The following is a 27,802-nucleotide window of genomic DNA, read 5'->3' on the forward strand; positions in this document are numbered from 1 at the left end:
TGAAATCTGTATATTTACAATTTATTCTACTCATTTCTTCCCAACCCAGACAGAGTGAACAAGATCATTGAGCTGTATGGCTGATCTGAAAATAGTAAGGGCTTTCTAGTAACATTTTCTAAAATACTTCAGTCTACACTTCCAGAAAATTCATGTTCTTATTCAACTGGATTATCCATCAAAAAAACCCCTCCACACAAATAGGCTTTTTGGGATGGCTTTTGTCTCTTGAAAAGAAGATTTTTCACAAATACTAATAGATGCTTTTAGCTGAAGGAGGAGCGATGTGATAGTAAGGCCACTGTGGAAGCAACATTCCTGAAAATAAACAAATGGGCACTTGCTTCTATACCAGGTAAAGGAGACCAGACAATTTTACAGTAAATAATACAGAGACGCTGTCCTGGTTTCAGCTAGGATAGAGTTAATTTTCTTTCTAGTAGCTGGTATAGTGTCAGTATGAGAAGAATGTTGGTAACACACTGATGCTTTCAGTTCTTGCTCAGTAGTGTTCATACCAAGTCAGGGATTTTTCAGCTTCTGATGCCCAGCCAGCGGGAAGGCTGGAGGGGCACAAGAAGTTGGGAGGGGACACAGCCAGGACAGCTGACCCCAACTGGCCAAAGGGATATTCCATACCATATGACATCATGTCCAGTATATAAACTGGGGGGAGAGGGCCTTGGGCAATCGCTGCTCAGGAACTAACTGGGCATCGGTCAGCAGGCAGTAAGCAATTGCTTTGTGCACCACTTCTTTTGTATATTCCAATCCTTTATTATTGTCATTTTATTATTGTTATTATTATCATTATTAGTTTCTTCCTTTCTGTTCTATTAAACTGTTCTTATATCAACCCACGAGTTTCACCTTTTTTTTTTTTTTTCCAGTTGTCTCCTGCATCTCACTGGGTGGGGGGGAAGTGAGTGAGCGGCTGGGTGGTGTTTAGTTGCTGGCTGGGGTTAAACCATGACAGATGCATAGGGCATTTATATTATGTGCCATTCAAAAATCCTTTTTTCAATTTATGTCACACACCATCAGATAAGAATCGTCAGCTAACTCTACTTGATTCTGCAACTTGTTTTCCTCACACATCAGAACCTAAGAAATAAATTTAAGCCTAATCTAACTTGTGCTGACATCACTGATGTTTCTTTAAAGAACTAACAGTGTCAGCCAAGCTTGCTTTGTTGATTTCTACAGGTCTTCTTAAAATATGAAGAGACGCAGAATGGAGGTGGCAGAATTGAATATTCAAATGCTTTTTAGTCAGCATCTGCACTTAAAAAACCCAAACAAATAAACAAACAGAAGAAAGGACAGGATATGGAAATTGAGGATAAGCCTTCACAGAAGTTAATGCCCCAAACAGAATGGTAAGGTTGCATGATGAAATACTTAAATTTGAGACACTGGACCAATTAGGGACCTCAGGAGATACTTAGCCCAACCTCCTGCTCAAAACAGGGTCAGCCATAGGATCATACCAGAATGCTCAGGGCTTCAACCCGTCTGGGCTTGAAAACCTCCAAAGGTGGAGACAGCACAACCGCTACAGGCAACCTGTTCCAACATTTGACTTGAATCTTACTTCATTATATTAAGAACAATGTCCTCCATTATGCAAATAAGCTGAGACACAAACGATCCTGAAACCTAAAATAATCCTGTGTGAACAGCACATCCATCTGCCAACCCAACCATAAAGTTAAGGCTGCCCATAGGAAAAACTGACTCAAATTCTATCTCTTTGTGGTTTACAGATGGTGGTCAAAACCATACAGCCTTTCTACTTCCATCTGAAGAAGCAGCTTGTAACTGTTATAGGATATTATCCTTCAAGCAGAATAGTACAGGACCAAACTCTAGTCTATTCTCTTGGGCAAACTCAAATGACTGTCTCCCGCCCCTACACTCAAGCTCTCCAAAGTTTTATTTGCTCTCAGTTTTACATATTCACATCTGGGATAACAGACTCCCTTAAGAAGTAGCACACGTTCTGGCATCATGAGGTTACACTCAGTTTGCATGACAAAAGTGATGCAATTTTAAGCAGAAATAACTTAAGTCCAACCCTGATATTGCAAGCTGCGTGTACTTTCATATGTCCATAAAAACCCTCACACAAACGAGAGGTTTCTTCAGGTATCTACCCTCTCTAGCCACCTCATTTGCATGTTGTTAGGCTCTCTGAACGAGGATTTAAACTGCACAGTCCCAACAGAGCTTCACAGACTGCTACAGTAACCTGGCAAACATTTTACCTTCTCTTGCCCCAAAGGCAAAATGAATCACTTTGTCCCTTTCTCCCCTCTTCTCACAGTTACCCTGTAAGCCAACCATACAAGAAGCCCGCTCAGCTTTGTGTGACCTCTATCTACACTTCTGTAGCTGCTAATTTAATATGACAGCTGGACTGTTAATTCTTCATTTTCATCTCCCAAGTGTAGTTCAATCCACAATTACAAAATCTGAGTGTTAACATGAAGAGAAAGCAACACTGTGGCTGGGGTCAGAGGTGAAGGGAGAGCAGGATTAAAACTAAGCAACATATACTTCCATCCGATTAAGGCCACTGCATAATGATGACCCTGCTACTGTTTCTACTAAAGAAAAAAAATTGCAGCCCTTTTCAGGGCACTCGAGTTTCTACAAACACAAAAGCCTGGAGTTTAGCAGAATCTAGTAAAAGATAAGTATACAGAAAACTTTGCTGCATTTGTCTCAGCATTCTAAATTATTTGTTTTCTTCTCGCCATAAAGCAAAACTCCCAAGGAGAAGCTACATAAGAAGAGTGATAAAACCAATCTTCCAGACACTTGTAAAATACACTAATTGTTCCACGCAGGCTATGAAGATGTGACAGCCAAGAAGAGAGAATTTTTTCAGCTGGAATGAGTAATATGATGACAAGCTTGCAGTTTCTCCACCTACAAACCACAATCAAATAACATCTTGCCACTAAGATACCTATTTATGTAAGCACAGGCTTAATCACTTAGATACAAGGCATTCAAAAGGTATTATTAGGGCATGTTAAGGCTTATTAGGGCATAATACAGCATTCTAAAGACACCACAAACTCCAGCAGTGCAGCAATGAACAGAAACTGCAGCATCAGTGTCTTTAATTTCAAAATGTAAATACACAGAAGATGGCAGAATTCTGCCTATGCACTAGAAGAAGCCCCCTTAGTCAACCCTATTTTTCTTGCCACACTAGCTTTCAACAGGGTATTTCTCTCTCATTAAAACCACTTTACCTCTGCTACCTGACCACATGACCACCAGATACAGTGCATCAAATGCATGACTCTAACTTCAGCCTCACTTTGCATCTGTATGCTTAAGTAATGTGACTCTTCCCCAGAAAAAGGCTAAGGTCTTATCACTTCATGAGTGACCTTCTCAGTTCTCCTCACTTGCATTCTTAACTTTCAGCTAGCCTCCCCTTTAAGCAGTGTAGGATATACAATTCATAAGTGTCAAAGTTGCTCTTTAATAAGCTTGCAAAGCAACAGATCCTTTCCAACAACTCTGAAGCAAAGCAAAATCTGAACTGAATTGCAGAACACAAGGCTACCTTCATTGCTAGCAGCAGCAGACAAAGCCACCATTAAATGCTATTTACATGCCTCTCCCACAGGTAGTCATGCCAAACAGTTGTATTCAGCAATAGCAGCTCTCCATTCTGTTATCCTGCATGTAAGCAAAATCATCACTCTTGTTCACAGCAAACTGAGGTTCAGCGCTTTAGTAATGTCAATTTGCCACTGATTTTGAACAGCGACCTAGGCTCTGCATGCACACTTTAACCAGGTGTAGAAAATGGTCTGTTGTGTATTTTACCTCCTTAATATTTGTGTACCAGGGAGCCAGTTACTTCAAATTCTGAGAAATGTGAAAAACAACATAGCTCATAAATACTCATTTAGCAACAATTTCTTACTGCAGCTGAAAAAAATACGATCTATAGCTGCATTTCATATATTCTGATAGCTTCTCATCTTAACCCTGCTGCTCTTCTGAGATTGAGTATTCCCAGTTTTTGTGGCACCTTCCCACAGATCAGTTTACAATTTAAGACGTGTATTCATGGGTCACAAATTACATTCACACTCAAGAGGTACAATCCCATCAGAAATAGCCATCCAAATGAACTTTTCAGCATTGCTCCATTGGCATGCTACGTAATGCTGCCCTTTGCCAAAGGGGAATTTGATATTCTACATGTAGATACAAATAAAGCAAATAGCAGTATTACTATGAATTGCACACTTTAGGTGTATTACTCATTTCTCTCACTTCAAACAACAAAGGCTCCTGAAGAGACTCAAAGAGCAGATCAGGTCTTAACAATGTAATGTGTAGCCAGAAATAAAAATCAAATTACTTTTTTCCTCCACCTTTAAGCAGGAGCAACTCAGTGTGGTTAGACTACTGAGGACTACATGTTGTCCAAGAAAGCTATGCCAAGGTACAAACTGGTTTGTTTCTTCTTATTGCCCTCTATGTTTAACCTCTTTATCACCTCTCAGTTAGAGCTGGTTTTAGAAGCAAAGTGCTAGACAAAGAGCTGTTGGCTAAAAAGGAACCCATCTTTTCTTTGTCTTTTAACTCTCCTTGAATATAAATGTTAATCCTGTTTCCAACTTCTCTATCTGTCTAACTCTTGTTTATTTATACATGCAGAGTCCCACCAAAAGTTTGCTCATTCACTGACTCTCCATTTAGTCCTGCCACAGCACTCCATTACTCTCAACCTTCAACACACTGCATAATTTTCAGGCATGCCCTTTCACAAACACTACTGCCTCTTCCAGGTGCAGACTCCTCACTTCAAACTGACCTCCCTAGACAGCAAATCTCTACCCTGCTACTCAGCACTCATTGGTTTGTTTCATATCCCACCCAGAAGACTGAACATGTCCTTATTCGACACCTCAACTCCTGCCTCTGAAATCTTATTCTTCCATCCTCTAACAGGAGCTGGTAACACTCCCTTTGCAGCTGGCATACTTTCTCCAATAGTGAAGAGAAAAAGAAAAAAAATTAAAATTGGAGATTTAGGGTAAAGACAAAGGGGTGGGGGAGAGAAGGAGCACAGTTAATTCAAATACATAATTAAAAAATAAGTACCTCAATTTACAAGTTTTTGACCAAGACATTGCCCCATCTTTTCATCTTTGGTTGCTGCACATTTAGAGTCAAATGCTTCACATTACAAGGACAGAAATGAATCCTTCCCTGGGATGGCAAACAGAGCTGCTTGCTGGAATATCTGATTACTCCTAGTCTATCACATCTAAAATCCCTATCTCAGGCAACAAGAATTTCAAGGATGTTGCTCCTTGCCCTCTGCAGCACACAGTACTTGCATTAATGTGTTGAGCCATATCAAAATACAAAGGTATCTATTTTGAAAGCAAAAGAGACTCTGCATTCTGGGTCTCTAGGCACAGCTGCATAGGTACACAACACTAAACCTTAAGTACTGTTTTTAGCACTAGACTTTCAGCAAATGAAAGCATATAGCAGATACTGTTTTCTAAGAGTTCACTGAGCAAAATGCCAAAGCAAAGGGATGAAGTGGGGAGAAGTATCTTCAGAGTCTAATACTATTTTTCCAAACTACTACTATTACTAAAGAATATGCATGTGTCTATTAATTTCATTGCAGTCTGGACAGGAAATGCCACAGATAATATTATTTTTTGTTGCCTAGCCAGTAAGTATTTCTCACTATCAGGAAGGAGGAAAGAAGTCGAGTGCTAACAAGAACCAAGAAGGTTAATGTCCTTTTTTTCCTCACAGGTGATATATTCTATGAGGAAACACTTAAATACAGCACTGGCGCTTGACAATTAGAAGTCAGCAGCATCAGCTACAGCCTGCAGCCATAAATTCCAACCATCAGCAATGCTGATCAGTCATGTAGTTTGTGGCAATTTAATAATTAAATTATCCCCGTACATCATTTCATCACAGGTGGAATAAGCCCACTTTTCTGGATAGTTTAGTGAAGTTACAAAAATTTATAATTTGTGGCTTCATAACCACATAGCCATAATTTCAAAATAATGTTTTTCAAAAGAGTGTGTTGTTGGCATCCCAAACCAGGAAAGGAAGAAGAACTAAAAATGTTACTGACAAAGATGTTCTCTCTTCACTCCCACCTCATCGTTTACATTGAGTTATATAGTATTTTCAAGTGCAGAAACTACAGGTTAGTTTTGTGAACAGACAGAACTGGCTTGAAAGAAATCAGCAAAAAAAAATTTAAACACTAACATCCCTGCCTCCAAATGTCTGTAAAGCCAACTGAAATATCCAATGAAACCACAGGTGACAGATGCGCTTACATTATTTGAGGACTTGGATTTGTGTTTCCCAGTTTCATTCATTCATGTGTATTCTTGAAGTAAAGCTCAATCTGACATTCAAAATCAGAGCAACAGTTTGACTTCATGAGTGATTATCTCACATTCCTAAAAAGTTCTCTTACTGTGGTAAGAATAAAGCATATCATCAATCCAATCTCTTGGGTTTTAGCTAGATTCATAAGAGGATTCTGGACAACATTAATGAACCATAGCATTAAAATGCAGCTATACAGAGGACATAAGAATAGACAACTACAGAATTAATATGACTTCAGAGTAATTTTTTTAATCCCAATTAAAAGTGCATCATGAATAACTTTTCACTGAGCAGATACTTAGAAGTTTTAAAACAAAGGTAGGGACTCCAGTACCAAAACTTAGGAAGAAATACTTTATTTTCTTAGCTACTGTTCACAAAGTCCAGAAGAGATTGCTCCCCAAATCCCCAACAGGTCTGCAGCTAACAAGCTGAAAAGCACTCTGTGCAGACAATTCTGGGTAGTACTTTGTAGAAAATGAGGCACAGTGTACCTAGGCAACTTACGCAACTTATTCAGGTCACACCTTCTCAACACCATATGACTTCTGTATATTCTTCCCTTTTGGCAGCAACTACAAAGAGGTACATGATTCTCCCTGGCAAGTATCCCACTATTGAACAGGTAACAGTTTTTGCCAGCATATAAGGTCAGTCACCTGTTGTTCATCAGAAGTCACATAAACACTGTTCCACTGCTGAAAAATTGGAACAGAATTACTAGTAATGCTTCAACTACAGCAGCTACAAACCCCTCAGTCACTCAGCATACGAAGTTAAAAAAGACCAAAGCTACTAGCTTTTTTAAGAAGACCAAGCCTTTAATTCAAATACATTTATATAAGTAAACATTTCAGAATCAAAATTGGAGGGAGTAGACTGAAACACCCACAGACATTCTTGCTTTACTCTCCATCCTCCTAGAGAAGGAATGGTTATTTCTGACAGCAGTTTGATCAGTACAGAAGACACCGACAAACTAAAAGTTTTTGTCTTAGTTATTAGCTATGTAGTAAAGTACATTCAAGAAGTCCTTGTATCAATTTGGCATTTTTCAAGTACCTGGCAGCTGGTCCTTTTACAGATAACAAATAGCCCCTTTTTGCCTGCAGAGTGTTAAATCAAAATCCATCTCTTCCAGTCCATAAATATACTGAGAATCCTATTTAGGTGAAGTCTACTGGCTGACTCAGATATTAGTGTCAACTTTTCTAAAATGAAAGCACTATGAAAGACTTATTTTCTATTTAGCGATATCACACCTCCTACTGATAGATTTGGGTTGTGCTACTGATCACTTGGACATTATACACCTATGAAATTTTAAAAGAATAAAATCTTAATAATTAAAATACAAACTAGCTGGAAAAACATCATGGATGTCTAAGGAAAGAAAGAAAAATTAACAGGCTTTAATACATTTCACTACTTGCAGGTAATTATTTAACAGACTACAGCCAACCAATGAAGAAACAAAATACAAAAGTTTCAGTCTTTCTCACTCTTTTCTGAAGACACTTGACTTGTACTTTGAGCTTAAGTAGTAGTTAATCCACTGATACACAACCTAAACAGAAAATAATTTTTTATTTGTACCACTAAATTGTTAATATCGTTAGTGGTAAAACACCTCAGTGCTATACCACTAATAATATTTTCTTGGTTACTGTAGAGATAAATTTGTAATCCAGGTAACAGCAAAAACTCAAAACATCCCCAAGCTGTGTTCAGGAAATCATAATAGCTTTAGATTAAATTAGAATTTGTATTCACTGCTAGCATTGCAATGACGGGCAAAATTGCCTCTAAAAGTCAATGTACGTTAAAGGATATCTCAAGTTATGAACTTCTCTTCCTCATAAAGTGAATAAATCCCCAAAAGTCCTTACTGAACAGAAATAGCTTGACTGTTAAAAACTACTCAAGAGCAACAGAACACCAGTATTTTTAGATGCTTACAGCTGTATTGTAAAAGCTGGTTCAAAGGTAGAAGGTGAAATTTTCTTCGATAAGAAGACAAAAACCTGCAGCAGACAAAAACGAAGCTTGCATTTTTTGTTTGCTTGCAGAAGAAGAATATTCAATTCACAAGAGTGCATATAACAAAACCAAACATGCAATCTATTGCTTTCCAAACTTGTACTGCAACATAACATTGAAGTGAACAGTAATTAGATATCTATCATTTTTCACAAAAAGAGAAGATGTAAAGAGGGTAATAATTTTATCTCTATGTATATAGCTTCTTAGATCATTGGAGGGGGGCAAAGGAGGGCGTGGTGTTTCTCAATGACCAATTTTAGCTGAAATGGTTTTCATTTTGGGAAAAAAAGCCAACATTGAATCCAGCATTGAACAAAATGCTGTGCTTCTTGCACTATTTTAACACACCTGGAAAAGCAACATAACTACCCATATTTTGGCATTCATGTTTATGTTTGCTCAGATCTTTTAGATTTCACAAAGCTGCTATCCCATGTTGCCATGAAATACAGATGGTAGAATCCAGGTAGCACAGGCTACTTCCAATACCAATACTAAGTAGAAAGGAACATGAAGCAGGGCATTACACTACATTTCTGGAACTAGTACAGTAAGAGTGAAAACCTAGAAAAAAGTTAACCTACAGTTTACAGAAGGAACTAATTATCTGCAGAAGCTGAGTTTTGGTTGTATATTATTTTACGCTGTGTGATTTTCTGCATCTGCTAATTTAAAGCAGATATAATTGCTGCTTTCTCTGCTTTCTTTCCTGTATTCTCTTCTCCCTGCCTCCCCATATACCATAAACCAAGCATTATGAATATAAGCCCAAATATCCCAGACAATCCAGTGAACAAAGTTAGTGTAATGCACTGGTGTGAGGTGTGAAATACAAAAATGTCTCTCAATCTTCATCAAAGTTCTGTTGTAGAAGAAAGTTGGCAGCCAAGTTTTCATTCTTCTCACAAGCAAAATATGCCTGTATCACCAGTCCTTCAGGAAATCCTAATGCCTTTAACTGAAGAGAAGAAACACATTAGAAAATACATTTTGTATATTAAGCTCCTTTGTATGTCTAGTATCTTGAGATGCCACTTAAGCAACTACTGCCTTCTTGAACAAACATTGCTGCCTAATTCAGTACAGCCTTTAGTGAGCAAAGAATAAGAAGGTGTTGCCTCTGCATTTAGTAAAAAGAATTCTCATTTGAAAAAGTGATTTGAATGAGTCTAATGAAGCACCATAAAACATGTCACTTTTCTTTCATGGTCACAGCAAGTCACTAAAACAGACTTGGGTCACAGTAAAGTCAGGAAGTAACAGCACATTGCACTGCTGCAGAAAAAACTTCAAACAATGCCCATTTTAAGCTATTAGTTATACCAAGCTCAGGATTTTTAACAGAAGTTGTCTGGAACAAAAGCTCCCAGTCTGTGATCACTAGTAGGTAGCCCAACACATCACATTAAGCCATACTTTCAATTGTTCCAACTGGACTTTCAGTTTTAAAAGAACTGACTACACATTGCAGCCATGGGAAGTAAGTTGAGAGCAATCTGTTTTTCAGAAGTCAAGGAACTAATTAATTTCTGGGACACAATGACAACAGGGGATGAGAATACTAGAGAAGAGCTTATTTCTGTGCCAAGGGAAATGGGTTTAGCCTGCACTTAAAGACATTCAGCAAACCGATCTTTGTTTTAGCCAAAGGTAAGTACATAAAACCATTTGGAGATTTTCTTAAAATCCTCACAACACCTGCAAGGCATTTTACATATAGGACAGATCAAATCTCTGCGAGACACTATGTCCTATTATCCCTTATCAACCATTCTTAGATTTAATTTCATGCCTACAAACAGCATGAATGTGTCAGCTGTGATACTAAGACACCTAAATTTTGAGGTGTGTCTTTCATGGAAAGGGAAAGAAGGATACAGGTCTCTGTTGTGTTTTGGAACAGGTTGTATGCTCTACTGCTTAAAATGGTTTTAAAAGGAAATGCAGCAAACTAGTGAGGATTATCTGTGAAGTGTGTGAAGTACAGGGACAGAGAGTTTTATTAGACTAATTTTATTAATTGTCAATTTCCTTGAGGTCTACAGAATCTAGAGAATTGATACCTATCTTAAAACTGTTCTTTTCTGATGATCCTTACATAACCTTTTGCTTTGCCAGTTGAAAAACACCGTCTTTGATATACGAAAACACTACCACAGTATGACATAAGTATTTGCAATTTGTTCTAAGAAAAATCTCAGAGGCATTGCTATCTATGCAAATCCATATTTAGTCCATGTTACACACAGTATTTATGAATACAATATACCGCCCCCAAGTATATTTTTATAGACATGTTTACCTGCATTTTTAGAAAGCTATAATTAAGTAATTCTCATGGACGGACAAATAACTGGGTTAAGTAGTGACTTCAACTATCTACAAGAACTCTTACTATCGAAGTACTTCGCAAACAGTGCTCACGCAGACACTCCTGTGTATCTGGGAACCTACCACAGCAGGATCTAGAACAGTATCGTCTGAGGCTTTTGCAAGAGGCATTGCTGCCCGAGTTCCCATTCCTGACGGAAACCCATTCAATCATCAATTATTACAGATGGCCTCTGATCACTTAAAAGGCTCTGCATCTTCTCAGTAAAACAGATTCAAGAGATTTTAGACTCAATTGCTATAAAGCAAGATGACATGTGGTCTGAAACAAGACTACAACTGCTATGAAATATCAAATATAAAGTATCAAAAATGATGCAGAACTACTGAGCATAAGCAAACAAAGTTTAAATTAAGGCATGTCTTAAGCATGCACCAGCATCAACACCCTACAGCAAGAATCAAGCAACATTTCAAAGAAGAAAGGCTTACCCTTTCTATAGCTTCTTTTTCCTGAGGTGTTACATGAATGTAGTTCATACGACCATTTGCAGCTTCTGCTAGTCCTCCAGTGCTGGTACCATCATCACTGCTACTTAAACCTTGGCGGGACTCCAGAACTGGCTCATTCAACATATGAATAAAATGTTCCTGGTGTTGGCTTATTTGCTGTGATGCACAGGAGAATAAAAGAAATACATGTATTGAAATAAAGCATGTTTAAGCCTGCCAATAGGCAAGTAAGAATATTTATTTTCAGTGCATTAAGTAGTCAAAAGAATGTGTAAAAAGTGCATAGAGAAAAATGATTTTAAAAGAAATGCAATTTCATGTTTCAGTTCAACTGCAGTGACCCCTCCCTATTCCTGATGCCTTTTGCACCTCTTACAGAGAGACTGAGACTCATTTCTCATGTCACAGAAAATATGTTATGTACAGCAACAATTGCTGAAAAGCCAACAGTAGAATGTTGTAACTGCTATTAACACACTATCCTAGTTAACATCAACATATCCCTTGCTTGTAAAACTAAATCAAAACTAGCAGCATTATTTTGTTAAGATTCACCTGCAGTAGTTGAGGGTTTTCCCGTCCAATCTGCTGTAGCAATGCTGGTAACAGAGAAGGATTTTGCTGAATAATTTGTCTCATCTGCTGGAATTGAGGCTGATGTCGTAAAAACTCAAGTGGATGTCCTGAAAATCAGTGAGATAACGTGTTTTTTTTAAAAGTTACTGAAGTTCTTAATAAAATACATACCTATACTATAAGTGTAGATAGAAACAGGACAATACACCTCTCGCTGAAGAACAGAAGAGCTTGCTTCCTCACACTTACTCTAGTTTTAAGCAAGAATTCTTTATACTAAGGTTAAAAATGCATTTTCTTTTCATCCAGCCTTCTCTTAAGATCCAACAGCCTTCTGTCCTCAATCTCCAGCATTTTCTCTTTATGTCTCATCTCTGAGTAACCTCAGAGACACTACCCAGCCTACTGTCTTGTCTCTATGCCTAGAACAGAGTTCTCTACCTCCTGCAATGGGTCAGTTCTGTCCTTGTCAAGTGAGTCTTGCCTTCCCATATATTCTATACTGTCAGGTACTGCCTTGAATGCAGCAGTGTCTAAAGTGCTCTGAAATATCCCATTTCCCCCATCTTCTGTTATGGATGATGTCATGTGTGCCTGTCACTACTACCTGTAAGTTTAACACTGGCTCTATCAAGGCTTACATCTTGAACACCACCTCTGCCACAGCCTAAGACAGACCTTTCCTACTCCTTGATTACGCTCCTTTCATTTATTTATTTCTCTTTAGAACAGAGTTCTCTTCAGCAGGCACCAAACACTCTGTCCATGTGGTGCACTACTGAGTAAGAAGTCCTAGGTCATGGATAGGTCTCTCAGGTGCTACACCTCACTGCCCTATTGCAGGTTTCTCCCTTGATATTTCAACTTCCAAGCAGTAAATGCATTGGTATAGTCACAGTCGAGAGTGAACAGTTAGCCAGAGTAGGAAGCCAGAGTTTAAATGAGAGAAAACACTACCTCCTTCACATTTGTGGTCTCACAGTCAAATCCAGAATACTGAATCAAAGGAACTGTGCAAGTTCACAGCATTTTTAGAAACTTCATGCTTTATTCCAGATATATCCACATACATCAAGCCATTTGTTCCAAGCAACTACCACACTTGGAATTTCCATGTTACAGCTCTTATCCAATTCACTTTGATCAGTTCGCAAGCACCAGGAACTTAAAATTCACTGAAAGAGAGAATGCTTAAGTGCGTATGTTTACCACATTCTCTCATATATAACCTTTCTTACCTCCTAATGAACTAGTAGTCATAGGTATAGTTGCGACTGCTGCTGCCACTGCTGAAGGCTGAGATGCACCAGTGCTTGCTGCTTGAGGGGGTTCACCCACAGCCTGATTATCTTCAGGTATACCCTAAAGCCACAGTTCACAATTATTTACAGAATGCTAAAAGATGCTTGTTTTACTGCATGTATTATTTAGTTTTCAGAATGAAGGAAAAAACATTAATGCTTTCACTGCAAATACAAAGCAATATGCTGTGATAGGCATGCATTTACAACTGGAAGAGAATACTGTGAAAACAGTAGTTTATTTTTTGACAAGAAAAATACGTGATTTGTATAGTAAGGTAGTAAAGCATGCACTGCATCAGTTTAAAATACATTTCACTCCATAAACAAATATTTGCTTTGAGTCCTGCTCTAAGATATTTGATATGAGTGAAAAAGTTAAACTAAATATACTGTTACAGTATGTTAATAGAGTTATGCAAATAAAGTTACATTACAGCAACAGAATTGTAGTACACAATGCTAACAGTGACATTATAGATGCCATACCATCTGGCAAAAAATTAAGAAGAGTTATAAGAACATGGCTCTTTGGACATCTCTCCTCAATGTAGTAGTGTGACAACTGTCATTTACTGTATCTTAAGCGTGAAAAGGCCTGTATATTATCACATTTTAGCAGTTTAAAAAAAAGCCCAAAACAGTTAACTTGCATTTTGTTTATTTTCCACATGACAACAATTTTATATAGGAACTAATTGCTCAGGGGGACAAAACTGACAAATCTAAAAAAGAACAATTATAGTAAATTAGAACATGGGTTATACAACCAAGACAGACCTTACTCTACTACCTTTCTCCTGCATGGGAATCCTTCAGGCTTCCCACCCTAACCATGCTTTCCCCACTGTCACTGAACTGCACCAAATTTGTCCTTTCCATCCTCCTCCCTGAATCCTAGAAACTTAGGCAGCTTGGCATGGGACAGACACTGAGAGAGATTCCTGTATGACTACAAGCCCCAGTGGTACAGGCAAGGAAGGTGCCCAACAGAAACCCAAAAGAGGCAGACTCCACAGAGCACTAAACCTCCTGACACACACAGAGTAGTAGTGGGGGGAGCTATGTTAAACCCAGTCCCAAAGGGGCAAGACTATACAAGATCCTCTACCTCACAACACTCAGTTTCCAAGGCATCAAAAGATTCTATTTTTCTACAGTCTTCCAGCATATTCAATCTGGTAAGTCCAAGAAGGCAGCAGCACTGGTATAACTGAATATATTTCACCTGCCTCAAATTAAGAAGGCACCCTTCAGTTTGGGAACCAAAAAACATAAGGAACAGGGTGGGTGGAAATAACCACAGAACTTCAGTGTAACCACACAACGAAGAGGTTTGGCAAACCTAACATAGAAATCACTGGTAGGTAATGTAGTTTAAAAATCCTGCTACAACATGTTCTTCACATGATATGTTCATCACTATAACTGAACAAAAAGGAAAAATACACAGCTAATGTAAAGGTCACATCTAGAAAGGGACAACTGGACAGTGCTCCAGGCAAAACTTTGCCTTACTTGTAAGGTAAGAAGCACATCAAGGTATAAGTCAGCTAATCATCAAGTCCACGTTTAAGCCCCTCAGAGGAATAAATGCAAGTCTTCCCTGTTACATACTTCATTACCATTACGTGGCTTGGTCAGCTTGCTACACATCCCTCCCTCCACCAAGGGGGAAGAAAATTCCATTTGTGACATAATTCTGAGGCAACTCTCTCTTAACAGTGTCTTACAGAGCACTGCTTAAGTACCTTTTCCCATCAAATCAGTCATTTCTGGTAATCTAAGTATGATGTAGGAACTTGAGTTAATCTTATGAGATTACTGATTGATTTCACCTATCCATAGGCATATGTTGTCATTGCAATCTGTGCCCAGATCAAACAGCATATGCTTGTTTAAACCTGAAGTTTGCTCTTGAATGGAAGCACTATAGAAAGTAGTCCAACCAAATTTACTTAAGAGATGATTTGACATCTTGAACATTATCTTAACTCTTAAAAGCAAGCTTGAAGTACCACTCTCCAAATAAGCAAGACTGTACAATTGTAATTAGACGAGACTAGTGAGGTGTATGCACCTTATTCATACAGCTACCCAACAGAATAAAGCATGATATCAATTCACATAGAATTAATTTTTAATGTAAACATTGCTTAAAAGTAAAAAGCCCATTTTTGCCTTATGGTGGATTAAACAATTGTTCACTGTTTAATTGAGCACCAGAGCAGCTTTTTGCTGACATTATTCTCCACAGGGTAATAATGACATCAGGCCTAGTCCAAGGAATGTACACATTTAGAACAGAATAGTTCCAGTTGGAAGGGACCTACAACAATCACCTAGTTCAACTGCTTGACCACTCCAGGGCTGACCAAAAGTTAAAGCATGTTATCAAGGGCATTGTCCAAATGCCTCAAACACTGACAGGCTCGGGCCATCGACCACCTCTCTAGGAAGCCTATTCAGTGTTCGACAACGCCCACAGTAAAGAAACTTTTTCTAAAAAATTCCAAACTAAGAGGCTGCAACCAATGGTCTGGTTGTTGGAGGAAAGACAGGACTCCTTCCTAATTAGGGTTAGGAAATCCTTGGGTCAAAACCAGATCTGAATCTAAATGCCTCCAAAGATGAGTCTGGGGCATAGAAAAAGAAACTGCAACTTTTGGAACCGAAACCTCCTTCCACAACCACAGCTCAAGAGCATAGGATTACATCTAGATCCTTGGCCATGAAACCATGAAAACTGAACAGCTTGTCATCTGAATGATGGCCAAGTGGAATCTTCAGGGCTCATTTAAGGAACAGCTACGCTTTAAACATAGATACTCTCTTGACATTTCCTTTCCAACACTTTATTGGTACCTTTGGTGTACTGATTCTTTAAACTAGGACAATGGCATACACTTACAGCTCTCAACATCCTAATCCTACCTTGCAGATTATATAAAAGGTAACACTGATGATGGCTTGGAGGCAGGTAAAGTAGAGGGTCAAAACCAGTGTCATCAATGCACCAGTGTTAACTAAAGAGAAGCTTTTTTGATGCAGCAGGATGGTAAGGAACATGTTTAGACCCCAGTAGATCAAGAACAGTTAGAAAGACCATTTGCAGCAACAGGATTCTTCTAGAAAGACAAGAGAAGTCTGCTGGCTAACATGGTCTCTAACAGCAAGACTGTTCCTCCCTTTTCCAGCAGGAAGAAGAGGAATAACAAAGAAAAGATAGTAAAGGATAACATGAAACAGGAAGGGACCAGCTTATATAGCACAAGGACCCATTTTAAACACAGGACCTACTGAAACAGTAGAAATTAACTGCTCAGACTAGTCAGACTTAATCTATTCAGCAGATGTGCCATGTGTTGAACTCCATTGTAGGGATGCTCTATTTCTATTCAGGACTTCCTGAACAGAAACAAGCTAGAGCAGAGAAATACCAGACTGAGCGTACAAGCACTGTACATGACTGGCACATGCACAGCAAGCCCAACACCTACAGGAGGCACTGGATTTATGGTATATGTACAGACTAAACGAACAGTAAAATCAACATCTTCCAGGCATGAAAAACAAATGTTTGAGATTGCAGACGCTTGAGATTCCAGACTTACAGCAGATGATGGGAGTTACTGCATTTGCCCTTAGGGCAAGACAATATGTATCACCTTTTGTTGGCCTAATGCCAGATGAGAACTGAACTTTTTACATTCAGGTACTCAAAACATTTGTTGTCTGTTTAAAAACTGCAGGTTACAAAGTCTTGGGATCATTAATGTAAGTAGCAAGCATGCTAGTGACTTGTAGTTGTAACCACTGAAGAAAAACTTCATTAACAAAAGGAAAGTTTTATAACTGGAGGTAAAGATGCCAGTTTTCTTATCAATCTATCAGAAATTCAAATTGCATATATTTTGCAAGGACTGGTTCAAGATATCTGGCTTCTAGATTTTAACAAAGTTCAGATTTGGAACAAGGGAAAACTACATCAGGGCAAAAATGGTTTGCTAGAGTGAAAATTAAGTGCACTGGAAGTACTGATTAAGCTCCCAGACAGATTCTCTGGTGGTTGTAATTCACCTGTCAGATTAAGGTATACAATGAGAAGTAATCCAAAAAGGCCCTAAGACAACTCACAAGATTTCCATTAAAGTGAAGCTATTCTTCTAGTTCCTCTTACACCAATGAAGTTCATTTCACCCTTCAAACTGTATTTATCAAATGAGAAATTGTTTCTTCTCCAAAACACTGCTTAAATTAAAACGCCGGGTGAACTAAGCACACTTCAAAAAACTCTCAAACCTTTCTGTTTGGAAAGTATACTATTGAGAACACTGTGCGTTATTAGCAAAAACAATGAACTGGAACTTAAAAAAATGCCTTTGTGATCTTATAGATGCTAATACAATACAGCTAATGCTGTCACTAAGATGTGACACAAAATCATTCCTTGAGCCAGCCATTGGCAGTTAAAATTATCACTGTAACTGGACATACTTTACATATATCCATAAAAATGAACAAAGAATAAAAGCAAAAAAGTGATAGAGGTAGTTAGGGATGACTTCAGTATTTCTTATAACGCTATGACCCTCAAAATCCAAATCTCAGCCTTCCACATGCTCTGCTTAGAGCTGTTGTTCCTCTAAGAACATGTATTCTCTCACTGATTGGATAATATTCAAAATGACAAGTAAAACAAAATGAAAATTATTCTTTAGTAAGGACAAAATAAAAAGTGAAAGAACAAGCTGTAGGTAAAATAAACTGCTCACCATTAAAAGGTATTCCACTGCTCTGTCAGGATTGTTGAAGCTGGCCCTCAGCGCTGCAATTACTTGCTCTCGTTCATAGCCCATTGACATGATCTCAGTCACCATATTCTCATAGGACTGACCTGTCACTAGAAGTAACATGACCACCATTTTAAGGGAATAAGGCAAAAAAAAAACAAACACAAAAAAGTTTGAATGGATAAATTGCATTTCTACCCAAATTTGAGTCGTTCATTAAAGAGTGAAGAACAGCTCATATTAAACTTGCCATAGTTCTGTTGCTTTAACTCCAAACATATTCTGGTGGTTTCATCATACATTTGATTGGAATAATAGAGGATAATGAACACAATGCAAACTTCTATTGAAAAAAGCAGCACTTGCGATACTTCTGTACTTGTAATTAAAATAATACTACTTCTCTATGCTTTCATCTAAGGTCAAGGGGATCCTCACAGCTAATATTCAATTCCTGATGTAATCAAGAAAAGTCTCCTGCAGTGTAAATTTGGAAATTAAACTTTCTAGGCACAAATCTGCCTGTCAAACTGTTAACCATTGAGGTTTTTCCAAATAAAGACTTTACACTACGCTATGGTTAGACAGATGACAAATAGTGATGACCAAGTTACAACAGTATATTGCTGGTGATGATGACTGAAGTCATTTAATTAGCTTAACATGGACCAACTCAAGTCAGACAGAAGACTTAAAGTTATATCTAGGAAAGTCACTCAAGACCTCAATGAGGGTTCGGGAGAACACGTTATCTCATTTAGTTCATGTATATTTGACCAGACATCCATCACATCAAATCCCCCAACTCTTACAGCGTAAGTGGACTAAAACTGGCCCACACCTGCAGCCATCAAGACAAACAGGTACACACTACATATGGAGCAATTTAAGGTACACTAATGGTATCGTAGGGAAAATTATTACCTCTTTTCATAATCCATTTTATTTCCCTTCCTTAAAAGACGACAGCAGGTTTAACAATTAAAAAAAAAAACCCACCAAACTATTATATTATAAATTGTAATTGAGCAACATCTTAAAGGTTATCTTCCCATGTGAAAACAGAAAAAACCCCCAAACCAAACCCAGGCATTAAAATACCATCTCCTTCCTTGGATGAAGGTATTCCTGATCTCAGTGGAACCCTACTATTGACTCTGTAACACTAGCAAGGTAGTGGCAGGAGAGTTAAATAATTAACAGTCACCATAAAAACAACAGACTGAATAAAGTAGAGGAAACAAATACTGCTAGAGCTACTCTGTTAAGACAAGTCAGTCACAATTAAAAGAACCAAAGAAAATATAAAGTTTTATTCCCTTAGGGAGAAGGTGTTTAACTCAAGCCAACATTAACACAACCATATTGCTTGATTTTTAAAGAGTGCTTCTAAATAATCAGTGGATGTATGACTTAGGGCAATATACTCAATAACGAATAGTAAAACAGCCCTAGCCCAAGGATACTTGTGCATTATCCATAAAGATAAATAATGGATTTACAACCCTTGACTAACCTGAGTATTAATTGTTCAGACTCATAGCGCCAACCTGAGTTTAAGGAATGGTAAGTTCATGTCTTCATATACAGCTACACGATGAATTGTTTTCAAAGACATAAAAAAAAAAAATCACCTAAACTTCACTCTAAAGACACATATTTCTGTACATATCTTCAGAGAAATAAAAAAGCCAAGCCAACAACTGTCCCAACACAGTGATTTTGCTGAACTTACTGCTCATGTTCTTCCTTAACACAGCACTAGTTTACCCTTACTGTTGCTAACAAACTAATCAAGGTAACCAGCAGACAGAACACCTTTTGATCTAATTAATTACTACTTAAACGTTTATTTCTGTAGTGCTCTTTCAATATAAGCTAGGTAGAGACTAGAATAGTATGAGAGACTTGGTACAGAAAAAAAAGATACAAGAAGGTTAACTTGCTCTGGACAGACTGCTACATAAGCCATAATTAAAAGCTAAAGGAGGAAACAGAATTACTGCGAATTTAGGCACATGCACTCCATATACAGTCTACTTACTCAAGTCGTGCAAAAGTAAGACCAAGAATAATAATTCAGGAATTGCACATCAGCAATGTCATGATATAGAGTCAGGCCTATCTGTACATAGTGCTGCTGGGAATGTTTGTGAGGTCAATGCTGAACTGATTCTGCTCTTTGCTTTTGCCTTTCAAATAACTTTTTAAAGCTGGATTAACTTTCAAATGCAGTTCATCACACTCCCCGCAACAATTCTTGTCCCATGCCCTGAAGAAAGCTTAGGCTGCTCCACTGAAAGATATGGTTGCATAGAAACTGCAAGACGTGCAGATCTTCATGTAGCAAGCCACATCGGTTTTCAGACAGCATATCTAACTGAAAACAAAAGCAAATCAGTAGAAGCCAATCCCTGGTTTTAAAGTGAAGTCAATTATCTTCAAACAATGTAATTCAGAGGCCACAATAAGAACATGTCTAGGATCCTACTTAGGATGTAAAAACATACTATGTTAATTTGTACAAGCAAATTCCTTTTAAGATAGTTTCTGAAGAAAAAGAACCACAGAGTTCATGCCTATTGCCTTTGAAAAATTTTTGGCATATAACCCTTGCAGTATGCTTACCCAGGAAATTACACCCAATGCCTGCTATATCCAAACTGTTAGGGACAATTGGGTTTACTGTATCAGATACCAATCAAAGAACCTTCATATAAAATGGATGGTGAGGTGATGCTCTCCTGCTACATTGAAAGGAATTTTTATTTTTATTTATTCTGAAGATAACTGAATCAAGACCAGCAGCTTAATTAAACTTGTTGGTCATTACTGAGTATTTGTGATGACCACATCTCTGTCACTAAAGTATAATGACTGGTTAATGAAGCCTACAGCATCTTTGGTAGCAGCAGTCACTTTAAAAATATAACAGAACATGACTGGTTGTCTCCTACAGGATCTATCAGCTAATTCAGCTCATACGTTTCTTCAGTCTAGAACAGTATGTCATAACATAAGACCTAAGCTGCAGTTACACAGACTAAACCTGGTGGCTACCACCAATACACATAAAACTTTACTGCTGCTCCTAAATCATCTTGCTTAATCACAACACCTGCCTCCAACATATCCACAGAGCCCTACACAAAAATGTAAGTGAAACTTTAACTTTTTTGTACCAAGTTGCAGCTTAGTGTTTACAGAGAGAAGACAAAATAAAAAATCCACCTCACTTCTGTGCCTTAACTTGCTACACGCTAAAAAAAATCCCTCCCAGAAAATATAAGTAGAAGTAAGGAGTTGTGGGTTTGCCTAGTAATTTCCTAGCTACCATAATCAGCATAAATGAGGGGCAGAACTTCCTATTGTTTTTACCCTGTTTATTCCACTGAGAGACAAAGACATTTAAACTGTCAAAAGAAAAGTGAAATAACTGTAAGTATATGGAGGCATTCATTCCTCAACCCAGATAGCAGCAGATTTGGTCAATTTATCTAATCTAAATGTGTCAAAAGACAGTACTGTCAAAGCTGGAACAAGTGAATAATAAAGACAGCCATTTTATTAGACCTGCACACTGGGAAGCAATGGTGAAAAGGAAAGTGTATATATATTTACTTCCAGTCTTCTATTCAAGCCACTTCAAACTGAACAGTTAGAAGAGAAATTAAGGCAGACGGGGGAAAAACCAGGAATGATAACAATCTTCCTTTTACACAATAAAAATATATGAAGTAAAGAAGTTCTTGATACTAGTTCTGAGATACCAACTTCAGGTCTTAGAGTACTTTGATTATAACTTTAACAATGACAGATACAGAAGAAAATGTCAACATCTGCTAATCCGTCATATGTTTCTGCTGCACCAAAATAATGTCTACATTAAAAAAACACTCCACTTACCAAGTGCACTTATAGCATCCTCAAAAAGATTTGATCGAGATGTATCACCTGTTGTACTGTAAGATGAAGACAAGTGCAATGGTAATTACAAAACTTTGGAAAACTTCCTGTTTTTCAAAAAAAGCAGCAGCAGCTGTAACTCTAATAGCCCCTTTTGTTTCTAAAAAAACAACAAAGCTTTCCAAAGAGCTCTCTTTTCATCTTGTAGTGAGACCAGATTTTACAAACTTACAATGCTACCATTTTTAACACAAGGCCAACCTCCTCCCCTACCCCCCAATAGTCTGGCTCTTGCCCATCTGCTCAGGGATTAGCCACCTGCTTGCTTGAATGCTTTAAAGGGTGGGAGAACAAGGTGGATTTTCAAAAGCACACAGCAGTTTCACTAACTGCTTCCCCATAGTCACCGGTTTGACCTCAATGAGGACCCAAGGAGGTCAGTGGCAAGCACTTACTAAAATCTCAGTATCCTACTTTCCCAGGAATATAAACTGCTAACATTTGCAATTACTCCATCTCAAGTTATCAAAGCTGTCAAATTACAGGATTAAAGGCTCACCTCCATGAACACCAAAGAACACAGAGGCACAACACCAGGCAGAAGAACCCCAGTTAACTCAGTCAGAGCCAAGAGTGCCCCTTTCCTGGCTCCTCCAAGGGCTGCAACTTAAAAGCATCAGCCCCTGGTCTCAGGGTGGCACCCCAATGGGTCAATGGGAGAGGCTCTCCAGGTCTCCTTACAGATCAAGGGCATTACTGCCTACAGGGTGGTGCGACTCACCATGTGGTGCCAGGAAAAAGCGTTTGGGGATTGTGCAAGACTTATTATGGGATATCTAGGGGAAGAACCAAAGGCAGGGAAAGGGAAGCATCAAGGTACCCTGCAGACGAAAAGCATGGATAAAGAGAGCAAAAAGAGGAGAAAAAGGGCCAGTCACATGTAAATAGCACTTGCCTGGCCATGCCCTGCACCTGACCACCAGTCTATCCTGCCTTCTAATTAAATCTCATTTCTAACTATTTTTCATGCTGGGGTGTGTCGCTATTCTACATGCATGTGTGTGTAGGGAAGTCTAAGTGGCCACAGCTGGACAGGGAACCATGAGTCACAGGGATCTACACGTCTGTGGAGCAACTGCAGAGACCAGATACTGTGGAAGTCTCAGTGCCAGCAACTGGAGAAGAGGCCACAGGGGTCCATGCGTCTGGGGTGTCGGCAGCTGAAGAGCCTAGAGTTCATGTGTATCCTGTGTGGATGCATATCCTGGCGTGTGTGTAATCACCAGCAAGCACCAAGCCTGACTACAGTGAGTAGGGTAAGACACTTCAGAGCCAGGTACTGAACAGCTCTGAGTCAGAGGCAGCTGCTGGAGAGACTGGAGGGTCCCAGAGAGGAGCTGCTGGAAACACTGTAACGTCTGGGGGTCAGCTACTGCTAAGGTCATAGGCCTCAACCAGGTAGTGGAGAGACCTGTTTGTGTGTCCATGAATGAGGTGACTGGGAGACTAGGGAATCTAGGGACTAGCTACCAGGTTCAGTGCATATCTACAGCTGGTTCCTGGATGGATCGTCTGTATACGTGCGCACACATGTATGCGTGCAAAGGGAATCTGAGTATCAGCAACCGCAGCAGGGTTGCAGGGCTCAGGAAGTAACATGCCCAGGTACCAAAAACTTGGGAGACTGGGAGATCTAAGGGCCAGCTATCAGAACAGACTGCCTAAGGCCAGCTACTGGAGAAATTCATATTGTTCATTTTTTATGTTTGTACATATGTATTTTGCACTAGTGGCCTTTGCCCTGAGTAGCCAGAGGGGAACAGGATGTGACTGCTGCTCTTGTATGGTTGCTTCACTGCTGTTTTTTTCCTGCCTGTGTTGACCTATGCAGCCAGCCATACATACAGGTATATACATACTGTGTGTATGTATACTTGATAGACCTGGGGACATGGACCTGCAGCAGCCTTGCATCCATCAGGCTACCAGAGTCAGCAACTCCTATCAGCAAGTAAAAGATCATCAGATTAATCTGAATCAGTTTTCAGAAGATGCCACTAAAAATCTAACAAGGCATTTATAGAGATGCAGTTTTTTATGTAAGAAAAAATTGGTTGCAACAAGAATGCTTCTCTAGCATCTATCACTAGTAAGATTTACAACTAAAAAAGATCAAAGGCAAAACAGGACACCAGTTTGCCTGGCCATGGCTCAGTAAATCTTCCAACAGCCTTAGTAATTTAACTTCTAAAGCAAATCAGAAACAAGCAGTACTCACTGAAATCAAGGCAGGTGGTAACTACAATGTATTGGTTAAATTATTCTCCTCCTTCCTGTTAAGTATGTACACTGAGGCTCCCTTATTGCAGTTTTACAACACTGCAATATATACATGGAAAACCTGGAAAGCACTGTTTCAGTATCAAAGATTTAATCTAATATTTGAACCCAGTGGACAAACTGAGCAGCAAAAATTCCTACCCATTAACATTTAAAAATTCTAAGTTATTTGACTGATAAATGAAGCTTCATTTGTGTTCCATTTTAAAAAGATGTCCATTTGTCAGAATTGCAAAATCAAATCGTCAGTTAGGGTACTTAGTGCAAGAAATTTGTGATGACATTTTCAAGATATTGGGCAACTGCAAGTTTTGCTTCCTTTTCCTCAAATCAATACTTGATAGTGTTTGAATACAACCACTCCAAAAATTAATTTCTTGTGCACCAGTATTCACATAAATAACACACAAATAATTGAAGACTAGTATATGAAAAATGAAGACTTGAAGCTACGCAGCACTTCAAGGGCCATTAAATTACAGTTAACAGCATTTTTACCCCATGCAATACTTAAAAGTGGGCAACTTAAAGTGAGCAAAAAAAGGCCGCAGTATACAATAAGGATGAAACCTCTAACTTCCACTTGATTTTCTTAAATGTAGAGAATTGAGGTTAAAAGCCATCCCAACTCCCACAACTATCTGCAGATGGGCCAAGGAGCATTCAGAACAAATAAGCTTGTAGCTTTAAGACATTACAAGATTAAGAACAATACTATATCCTACATTTTGGAAGAAAAAGCTCTTTCCAGAAATTAAGAGACTCTTACAGCAATAAAGAACTTATGGTTCAAATCTAAGCAACATGATTCAAAACACAACCAGAGGTCTATAAACGGGACAGGACACATCCCCCTGAAGTCTTTAAGAGCTTTGTGAACAGTAGATGCCCATGCAGGTGAATATCCTTAGTCTGAAAAGAAACTTGTGCCACAGTAATTCTGAAATGCCTAACAGGAGCACAAGTCCTGTGTCATTTAACTCTCCATTCCATAGGTTTAGTCCCAAGACCACACTTCCCACAAGAGATGGTATAAGCAGGGAGGGGCACTTCTCACTATCAGTAATGTTTTACTTGAGACAAAGACTGAAGTTACAGTTAAGAAAGAAGAAAAATATGTAGAACAAAGAAAATGATCGGACTACCACTGTAATGGAAAATTCAGCTTAAAATCAAAACGAGAAGCAACAGAAATGGATAGGGAAGCTGGTTTTGGAGACTCATTCATACCTGTCAGTCAATGATGCGCTGACAGCAGCCGGTGCCTCAGGTGTTTTTTCTGCTGTCTTCTCTTCTTTAGGACCACTCACAGGTGCAGATTCATAAGCAACTGCATCTGGTGCTGGTGGTGGAGGGACAGCAGCTGGCACAGCGTCAGCAGGGCTTGGTGCAGCAAGTGGTGTGGGAGCTGCAGCGGTGGAGGTCATAGTGGTAGTAGTATCGGACTGCTGAGTTGCTCCAGCTGCTGCTTTGGGCTACAGGAGGACAACAGAATTCAAACACAGCACAAAGCTCCAAAACCTATGCTTTCTATAGTCAGCACATTGATTAAGTTCTGTTAAGACCATTTGTGTTACACATTGCTGCCTCAACATCAAGCATAACATTAAAACATTGCAAGACATTAAATCTATGCCTTTTATTGTGTTTAAACAGGCAACTGATAGTGTCACTAAAGTACTTATCTAGACACCTAAGCACTCACACTATTTGAGTATGAAGCGAAATGCAAAGATAAGATCTAAATATTTATAGACCGAAATACTCTAAACATGAAAACAATCTTGTTGTACAAAAGCATGTTTTTCAGAAGAAACTAAAACACTTGTCAAAAGACATCTGACAAGCATAACAAGCATAAGGTTTTCTCACCACTTAAATTTGGAAAAGTGATAAAGATAGAAATCACATTTCATCATGAATGCTATTTGCTGGAAAATGAGATGCTAAAAAATTTAAACTTAACCTGCAACAAGTTTTACTTATACGCTCTTTACATTCAAAGCACTACATAAATAACATTTCACATAAACTTGAGTTCTGTAGTGAGCACCAAAAATCCAGCAGAATCAAGGACTATGAAATCTACAGCAACAAATTTAGAGTGGGTAATACTTGCATATAATTGTGATTTAATCTTCACATCTCTATTGGAAACATGCATTTTTCTTGGATACAGTCTTAAACCCATTATATAGAAATTACACTTCTCAGAAGGCATGCAACTTCTAGCTAAGGTATGGAAGCTGTATCACTGTAGTCCCTTACTTATGAATATCCTTAAGGATGCACAAGGCTGACCCCCATCTCTGCCTTACCAAAATAAATAGTTGAATTTCAACAAAACACAACTACTTATTCAAGGTGAATCAATTTCAGACAATATTTGCTTAAACTAGGAAAAGTGTATTTCCTCCTTTTGTCTGAAAGGAAAGGAGAATTAACAGCTTCCAACATAACAGGCACAATAAAGAACTTTTAAGAAGTATTCAGAGAAAAACACTGAAATAGTCTGAGCATCAAAGTTAGCCATTGTGCTTACATGATAGAGCATGTCTTATCCAGAAAAGAATCAAGGAAAGGGAAACTGAGCTTAAAGACTTAGTAAAAAGACCATAACAGTGAAGAAATGCCCAACTCTGAAACACAGGTCCTTTAACATAAGAAGGTATTGTATTTAGCAGTTCTTCATGGAGAACACATATAGCAGTGTTTCTTCTGCTATAAACAAAATGAAAGCTAGGCTCTGAAATCCCATCTGCACCTGTTTTCTTGTACTCATAAATGCCTCTTCTCCAGGCAAACCACAGACTAGAACACTGTTCAGGAACACAGCAATAACACTTACGTTCAAACAGAGAATCTAATGAGCCAATACCAGACAGAAGTGAAGAATATAAGTTTTCTTTGTCAGAAGGAGGACCTTTAACACCAAAATGAACTTCTTATCTCAAGACAGAGATGAAGCCAGTTTTATTCAGATCTCAAGGGTCTGGAATGCCTAGAAAATCAGTGTCTTGATTCCCAGAAGCAATCTGGTGACTGGTTAAGAGGAGAGATACTTCAAATACATGCCACAGTCATTCCCTTTAATTTGCCATTGCAGCCATTCAAAACTCACAGGTTTGTTGATTGGCATACATATCCTTTCTCTACTGGTTTAAGCTGCTGAGCTTGTCTTTTGTCAACAGCCATGAGTTTCGAGCAGTGAAACACCTATGAGTTTTGAAAAGCAACATGGCAAGACTGGAAGAGTTCTGTACAGAGGATTTAGTAACAAACTATCTAGGTTCCCTTCTTCCTTTTAATATCACTGGAAAAATAACACAGTGAGACAAGAAAGAGGAAACAGTAAAATCAGCCACTGGCAAACTTTTTCTTTGATGTAAACATTCAGCACACAGCAGAAACAACCATCAGCATAGGCAAACTAGAAATGTGAAGCAGTATTTCGTATCGATTTGCAAAAGCATTTATTTTTACTGTTGACCAAAACTTTCACATGATCAAATTCCACTGGTTTTAAGGATAGGCATATACAAGCACTCATCACAATGAAAAAAAGAATGAAATGAA

At 38.5% G+C, this 27,802-nt stretch overlaps 1 protein-coding gene across 3 annotated transcripts in view; it reads right to left on the reverse strand.

The window, feature by feature from the left end:
- Nucleotides 1–7,223: 7,223 nt before the first annotated feature.
- The window catches only part of RAD23B (RAD23 homolog B, nucleotide excision repair protein), a 61,260-nt gene continuing 40,681 nt past the window's right edge, over nt 7,224–27,802 (reverse strand). For all 3 annotated transcript variants that reach the window (XM_069777082.1, XM_069777080.1, XM_069777081.1), the window contains exons 4-10: nt 25,457–25,701; nt 21,887–21,942; nt 17,963–18,090; nt 13,125–13,248; nt 11,866–11,993; nt 11,290–11,466; nt 7,224–9,424 (exon numbers count right to left, since the gene is read on the reverse strand). In XM_069777082.1, the coding sequence (XP_069633183.1) occupies nt 9,311–9,424; nt 11,290–11,466; nt 11,866–11,993; nt 13,125–13,248; nt 17,963–18,090; nt 21,887–21,942; nt 25,457–25,701 (972 nt within the window). In that variant the 3' untranslated portion in view covers nt 7,224–9,310. The remainder of the gene's footprint in view (nt 9,425–11,289; nt 11,467–11,865; nt 11,994–13,124; nt 13,249–17,962; nt 18,091–21,886; nt 21,943–25,456; nt 25,702–27,802) is intronic.

This window comes from Haliaeetus albicilla, chromosome Z (assembly GCF_947461875.1).
Source record: "Haliaeetus albicilla chromosome Z, bHalAlb1.1, whole genome shotgun sequence".
Lineage (NCBI taxonomy): Eukaryota > Metazoa > Chordata > Aves > Accipitriformes > Accipitridae > Haliaeetus > Haliaeetus albicilla.